The following is an 8,000-nucleotide window of genomic DNA, read 5'->3' as shown; positions in this document are numbered from 1 at the left end:
GAACTAGAAAAGGTAACTCTAGTAAATCCAAGGAGTCAATATGGGATGAGAAATGGGAGGGGAAGACAAGGTCATGGCAGACACAGGGCCAACAGAGACCAAGTGACAAACTGACAATTTACAAATTGTTACAGAAGAAACTTCCTTTGTTTATTTTTCTTTTTTCCCCCTCTTTCTCCTTCCTCCTTCCTTCTTCCCTCCTTCCTTTCTGGTCTCTCCCTCTCCTGCTTCTTCCCTTTCCTCCTCCTCCTTCCTCTCTCCCCCCTACATTTTTTTTCCAGTACCAGCCTCAGAGCATGAACACAAACCCTCAGTCAGTGCAGAGCAGAAAGGCAGACATGGGATTTTCTAAAATCGTTGGCATCCAAAGCCAAAGAGAGCTTACCGTATCTTGCCTGCAAGATTCTGGGTGCTTCCCCAGCCCATCTATCTCTCAACCAGGGAATAGCTCCCTTCCACCAGCCCACCTGTGTGTATTCCTGCATTTCTGTTCAAGATACGCTGCCTCGGGCAAGGAACCTAACTGAGCATTTATCAAGAACAGACTTGAAACTCTTTCATCTTTGTCCTCTCCTCCACCCCCAGAGTCTGCCCCTCTCAGAGGGACTTCACTCTGGGTTGGTATGTAATTGTGTTTACCCTGCAGCCTGCAGCAGCGCCTGTGGAGGTGACCTCTGTCTGTCCACCCTGCCTGGCTCTTTGACCCATGGACCACCCACAGCTCTGCTCCCAGCATCCAAGATACTGATAAGCAACCTTCTCTCAAATTTTTCTCTGCAGTTACCAGCCAGCCAGATTCCACAACCAACCAGCAATGGAGTCAGCAAGAGCAGATATGAAGTTATTACCAGAATAATTATCATGATCATACTAGGAGGAAGGGAGCAGGATCTTCCTCCCAACACAACACATACACGTGCACACACGAGTTCATGCACATACGCTGCTGTACATCCATGCGTGGGCCGGCGTGCACACACACACATCTGAATTCATTTCTCCCCAGTTCTCAGCCCTGGAGGTCAGATCTCTCGATTTCTTGTCCCATCCACCCCCTTGGTGGCCCTCAACTCAAGAGAACTTGAGACCAGGTTTCCACCCGGGTTCAAATGGGTTGGGTCAGCAAAATTTTAAATCTTAAGGATGTGGATTCTCTGTCATGAGCAATAGGAAAAGGGATGAGGACATAAAAACACAATTTCCTCAGGGTCCCTACAGAAGCATACAGAAACTCTGTTTTCTGAGCACGTCCTTTGCATCAAGTGTTGGGTTAGCCTTGAACAGCATACTCTCCTTCCATCTTTTATTTTTGAAAGATTAAAGCAATGAGGTGATCATTATTCCCCCATTTTATAGCTTAAGAAATTGAGGCTCAGAAAGGCCACACACCATACTGAGGGCTGAGCTCCAGAGACAGGTTATAGCTTTGATCGAAACTGAAAGGAGTCCTTTCAAGCCTGTGGCCCCCACTGAGATTGTGTGACACAGGGATTGGAGACACAGGGCCCTTTTCACCTTTTGACCATCTTTAAAACCTTAAACACACACGTTCCAACGTGTCACACCCCAAGCTTTTAGTTCACCAGGGTGGCCACTCACCTCACTGGTGCTGCCACATAAAGTCATCTCGGGTACATGCCAACATGTCCCGGCCACTGCCGAGCGCTTTGAGTTTCTTATAAATATGTCATTGAGGAAGCTGTAAATCTTCCCTGGTCTTTACACTTAAGACGGGTGCTTGTCCCTGCATGCAGTAAAAGCGAGAGTGAGAGCAGGCTGCCTCCGCACACCTGCAGCGGGCTTAGAGGCCAGGCAAGGCCGGGCATGAGTTTCTCAATGACCCGGGCAGGCCACATCATAACCATATCTTCTTCAAGTTTGAGCAATCCTTGTAGTTTTTGGCACTTTATTGACTTCCCTGTTTCTGATGAGGAATGTGAGCAGCGGTTAGATGTCAGTGACTCTATGAAACCAAACAAAACAACACAGTTGACTTGTCATTGTCATCTACAACCCCAACGCCTCCAACAGGGACGTTCAGAACACCTACACCCACTCAGCCACCCAAGCACTCCCTTTAATAAAGCTGTCAATCAGTCCATCCTTTTAACTCTGCCAAAGCTTCACTTCAAATAAAGTCAGGTCCTCCCCCGATCCCCAGGCACTGCCCACCCCTTCCCAGCTCATCACCACAGACACGCTGGCCCTCCCTCACCTCCTTCAAAGGCATCAGCTTCGTTTCCACTCTTGACTTTCTGGTTCCTCTGTCTGGAAGGAAGGCTCTTTCCCTCTGATCCGTTTCTTCTCAGGTTGCAGGTCTCAACTCAGATGTCATCTCCTGTACAAACCAGTGCTGACCATGGTCACCACCATCACCTCAACCTGCATGGATCACCCTGCTCTGCTTATTCTAGTGCTTATCAAGATTGGCAGGTGAGCTAGGCACGATGATGCACACCTGTAATCCCAGTAGCTCAGGAGGCTGAGGCAGGAGGATCGTGAGTTCAGCCTCAGCAAAATCGAGGTGCTAAGCAACTCAGTGAAACCCTGTCTCTAAATAAAATACAAAATAGGGCTGGGGGTGTGGCTCAGTGGTTGAGTGCCCCTTAGTTTAATCCCTCATGCCCCAAGTAATAATAAGAAGAAGAAAGGAAGGAAGGAAGGAAGGAAGGAAGGAAGGAAGGAAGGGGGAGGGAGGGAGGGAGGACTGGGGATGTTGCTCAGTGGTTAAGTGCCACTGGGTTCAATCCAGGTTAAAAAAAAGGGGGGGATTGACAGGTGATGTCCAGTGGGGACTTTTCCTTTGAAGGAAATCACAGACCATGTATCAAGTTGAATACTTTCATCTAATGGAAAAACACTGGGTACTCTTTATAGATAAAAGGCAGCCAATTTTGGAATTTATGAATGAAACATACAACTATAATTTCCGTGCCAGAATAAGTTTATTAGGAGGATTAACAAAGGATTTTTATTACATCGCCAAAATCCAAAAGTGTGACAAAGAAGATTAAGTCCAGTTATGTTCTGTTGCACAAGCAGCCCAGCAGCTGTACCACACTTAATATCATCATTTTCAAATTGCATTTAGATAAGTTTTGCCGACACATAACATGTCGCGCAAATGTGTCATTGTGACAGTAGTTATTACTTGATCCTGTTGTAGATCTCTGTGTGTGACTCAAAAGACAGGCTCTGCACTGTCCTGTGCTGGAGACTCAGACCAGGAGACGAAGTGGAAAGTCAGAGCTGAGCTCAAGGACCTGCTGTGATAAAGGGTTTCTCCTTTGTCTGGTGTGGTCATTGTTGGAGTTGAGATGTGACTGAAGTCCTTGTCCTCCTCCTGGCAGTGGGGCCTCTAGCGCCCAAAATTGCTGCAAGGCCCACACCGAGATCGTGTGACACAGGGATTGGAGACACAGGGCCCAATGGGCTTGTCGCACGCGTTGGTTGTGGCACAGGGATTACAGGGAAGTCTGGTGACATAAAAATCATTGGAACAAATTAGAATAAAATGGGCTAAAGGAATAAGACACTAAAAGCATTTTGAGTCACAATGTCACCCTACAGCATGAAATGATAAGCCATTTCCATCAGGAAGACGCTTCACCGCCACCGCAACCTCACATGTCCCAAAGAAAGGATCAGTAGCCCTGCACTCACTTGCAGTCCTCGCTGTCCAGCAGGCCCCGGTACGTGTTGATCTCACACTCCAGCCGGGCCCGGATGTCCAGCAGCACCTGGTACTCCTGGTTCTGACGCTCAAGGTCAGCCCGGATCTCGGCCAGCTGGGACTCCACGTTGGTGATCATGCACTGCACCTGGGACAGCTGGGAGCTGTAGCGGGCCTCGCTCTCTGTCAGTGTGTTTTCCAGAGAGTTCCTCTGTGGTGGGGGAGAGAACAAAGGAAGTGTCAGGAGCTGCTCCTTCAAAACTGCTTCCAAAGAAGTCACCAGCTTCCAGAGCTGAGGCCCACAGGTGAGTCTGCCTCCCCGACTTCACACTGCTCACCAGCTGGTCTGAACAATACACACCAGGTTGTGCTGGGCCTGCAGCTCGATCTCCAGGGCGTTGACCGTGCGCCTCAGCTCGATGATCTCCGCCTGGTAGGACTGAAGCTGCTCTGAGCTGGACACCACCTGCTTGTTCAGCTCCTCAGTCTGAAACACCCAAGGGGAGGAGACAGGATCAGACCCTGCCCTAAGGGCCCTGAGGCCTTGGGTCCTGAGTGGTCAGGTGCTTGGATGCCCACCTGGGTGGTGAACCACTCCTCCACTTCCCTGCGGTTGGTCTCCACCAGGGCCTCGTACTGACACCTGGTCTCATTGAGCACTTGGTTCAGGTCCACGGTGGGGGCAGCATCCACCTCCACGTTGAGGCGGTCTCCAAGCTGGCAGCGCAGGGTGTTGACTTCCTGATGGAGGGAGGGGATAACAATTTTAAATATCACGAAGGATCTTGGTCTGTCCTTGAATAAATGCAATTTAACTTCTAATCATTCTTAAGTTTACAACCAGTTCCGCTCCCTCTGACCTCGCTGACCAGCTCCTACATTCAGTGACTGATCTGTGTGTGTGTTCCACTTCACAAAGGGCCTTCAGGCCCAGGACCTCCTGCCCTTTAGATTTATTGTACCACCTCTTTTTTAGAGAAGTGTGGCCATTTGGTCTCAGAGCTGAGACATGGTTGACCATGATTTAAGTTCTGATCCCTGGAAGCCCATATAGCTATAATATCTCAGAGTATCTTAAGTCTGATTCTTAAGCATGGGCAATAAAAAGACAAAGTCTAGCTAAAGATAAAATAAAGAATGCTTACTTCAAAATCTGCCATCTTAGAATAGAATGGACTTGGTGATTTGCTGATTTCTACCAGTGTTAGAACATGCTGAAGAAAATCAATATCTGTTCACTTCACTGCTAATCTCTTCACAGAGCTTGGTACTCGGGTTTAGATGGATATCAGGTAGATTTGAATTGTGTGTCGTCTCTACCACTCACAATACAACTCTAGAAGCTTCTGGAATCTTCCATTTCTTCAAGAACTACCTCTGGAACTCTAACAGGCTTAGCATAATGTCTGGTAGAAAATAAGCTCTCAACTAATATTAACAGTCCCCATGAACATTGTTCTGGGATTTAAGGTTTGCAAATGTCTGTTCGGTGTGCAAGTGACTGGCCAGTGATGGGGAGCATTTTATCCCATGTTTCTTCCAAGCAACGCTGAATAACAAAAAGGGCTCTGGAAAGGAATGAGGACAGTTGCATTTGGTTTCTGGCTCAGCTCTCTCAGCTTGGTGGCCCTAGGCCATCCTGCCCTCTCCAGTTACAAAATGGACAGTTACAAAATGACTGCAGCTTGTGGCCTGACTTGGGCACAGAAGAGGTCCTGTGGCTGCATATCGCTGACCTGTCCTCATGGTGGAGCTGGCCAACTTCCTTCATCCTCGTTTCCGCCCCTGGCAGAGAAATCCTAATCTCCTGTCTCAGATTTTTACATTATTCATTCTCTACAAAGAAATCCCTTTTTGTTGGGAGAATAGTTTCTTGAGCTAATGGAACCTCAACCCACAGCTTCTCCCACAGCCCGAGGCGGTTGGACTCAAGCCCTGGCGAGCCGGATCCTGACAGTGCTTTAGGGAACGTCACCTGCTCGTGGTTCTGCTTGAGGCAGAGCAGCTCCTCCTTCAGGGACTCCACCTGGGCCTCCAGGTCAGACTTGCACAGGGTCAGCTCGTCCAGGATCCTGCGCAGGCCGTTGATGTCCGACTCCACCAGCTGCCGCAGGGACAGCTCCGTCTCGTACCTGTGACCAGAGGAGGATCAGGGACAGGCTGGGCAGGAATACACCTGGCCTTGACTTTGCTTTGATTTTGGTTGATCAGAAAACTAGAAATTAGGTTTAGTGGTTCTTAAAACCATCCTGGTCATTTAGGTTTTCAGTACCTAGCAGTAGGTCCTGGAGAAAAATTCACCGGCAATTATTTTGTTAAGGAACCCGTGGACTTAGGAGGACAAAATCCCATGAACTGTGAGGTTTCCAAGGGAGATACATTTCCCACATTCTCATGAGTTCTGCGCTCAGCAGGATGTCGAAGGACCATGCTATCTACACTGGCGAACCCTGTGATTGGGGATTACTCTCTAGAGAGGAGAAAGAGGAAGAGGAAGGGGTTGGAGGCCAGGAAGAGGGATCTCCAAGGTCTAGTGAGAAAGAGCTCTGTGGATGGTGGGGAAACATCTGGAGAACAGCTTGGTCGATGTGTGTCAGTGTTGTCAACAGGTTAAGGGAGCAGAGAGAGGAAAGAGCAGAAAAATAAGCAAAACCCAACTTGCCCACTCACTTGGTTCGGAAGTCATCGGAGGCCAGCTTGGCATTATCAATCTCCACCACCATCCTGGCATTCTCAGACTTGCTGCACAGGATCTGGAAGCACCAAAACATTCTCAAATAAGCAAGGGCTTGGTTATTTTTGCCAATGGCAATCTCGACTAATTCACTCCATGGGAGGATCAAAATAAGAAGTCATAATGTATCTTATATAACACTATGAAGTGCTATTGGTGTACAATAGGTGCTCAATAAATATTTTAGAAACTATATTTGAAAAAGAATTGAAATACACAAAGAAAATATCAGCAAGTTATCTTCCTTTTTTTTCCTTTCCTGATAAGCAATACTGAAAAGCTGATAACAATTCATATTTATTAAAATGTGAATCCTGCCCTCAAGATACTTTCAACTGAGAAGGGAAGATAAATATATAAATTAGGAGCTACAAGGGGCTGTACCAGGGAGTCTGCCATGCTCTCCTGGCCATCGAAATGACTTGGTACCATTTCCTCCTACATCATTTCCAATCTTTCTGGGTTTAACCAACCATTTTTTACCCCTTCACTGAACACTGGACACCAGTAGGATCCCAGAGACATCCAGGTCAGGACAATGGAGTCGGGATAATTCAGTGTCCAGAAGAGGGAGATAACCAGAGATCAGAGCAGCCCAATGCCCACTTGAGGGAGAGAGAAAAATGACCTAATCCATTTGCTTAGTTTTCTTCTCCAGCTCAGTTCTTTTCTTTCACCTCGGGGTAATAATTCTGGAGCTTGGAAATACATTGGAATGGAAGCATTCAGAGACAGCTTTAAATAACAGCTTCTTTATCTGAAGTGCTACTATTTTCACCTAAACTAACTCTACACCAATATTCAGACCTAATAGGCCCAAGTCTAAAAGTAGATGAGTCCCCAAGACACAAAATAAAGGCCAGTCGTCAACCTTCCCATCGACCCAGGAATTCCTATGGTTTCTGAATTGCAGCTAGGATGTTCTTCTTCCAACAACCTCCTGCTAAGAACACGATGGTGCCCGCCCCTCACCTTCTGCTGGAGCTCCTCGATGGTCCGGAAGTAGGACTGGTAGCTGGGGCACACCAAGGGGTCCTGCTGCTGGTTCCGCTCCTGGATGAGGGCCTCCAGCTCCGCGTTCTCCCTCTCCAGCTGGCGCACCTTCTCCAGGTAGCTGGCCAGCCGGTCGTTCAGGAACTGCATGGTCTCCTTCTCGCTGCCGTTGAAGGAGCCCTCACAGAACCAGTTGCAGTTGCCCACGTTGGCGGGGATGTTGCAGGCCCCGGGCAGGGTGCAGCCATGGCAGCTGGGGGGCACGCAGGGCCGGGAGGAGCAGCTGCTGCGGCAGCTCACGTTGGACAGGCAGCAGTTGTAAGGCATGGTGCTGGGAGGGTGCGAGGTGTCCGGTTGAAGACAGAATGCAAGTCGTGCAAGCCACAGCGCTGTGGGTCTCCTTCCCCAGATGGGCCTTTATACCCTCACTGTGGAGGGTGTGGACGTGTAAGGCAGCCCTTTTTTCTTTGTGCTCATTTGGTGATTGTCAAAGCCCTTCCCTTCTGCTTGTTATGTGTTTCCTCAGAAGAGTCCCTCACCTCATAAAAGACTTTACTTGGGCTTCTCCCTAAGTCAGGACTCTCCACCATGCCGTGTGTC

General features: G+C 48.5%; 1 protein-coding gene across 1 annotated transcript; it reads right to left on the bottom strand.

Moving 5' to 3' along the window:
* Positions 1-3,358: 3,358 nt before the first annotated feature.
* LOC114101907 (keratin, type I cuticular Ha3-I) lies at positions 3,359-7,727 on the bottom strand. Its single transcript, XM_071604016.1, has 7 exons — positions 7,380-7,727; positions 6,344-6,426; positions 5,649-5,805; positions 4,253-4,414; positions 4,035-4,160; positions 3,664-3,884; positions 3,359-3,476 (listed from the first exon to the last, which is right to left on the bottom strand). Exons 1-7 carry the CDS (start codon positions 7,725-7,727, stop codon positions 3,359-3,361), a joined length of 1,215 nt encoding a protein of 404 aa, XP_071460117.1.
* Between the last annotated feature and the right edge of the window lie 273 nt (positions 7,728-8,000).

Source organism: Marmota flaviventris, chromosome 17, assembly GCF_047511675.1.
Source record: "Marmota flaviventris isolate mMarFla1 chromosome 17, mMarFla1.hap1, whole genome shotgun sequence".
Taxonomy (NCBI): Eukaryota; Metazoa; Chordata; class Mammalia; order Rodentia; family Sciuridae; genus Marmota; species Marmota flaviventris.
Note: the sequence above shows the minus strand (reverse complement) of the source record. Positions and strands in the feature narration are given on the sequence as shown.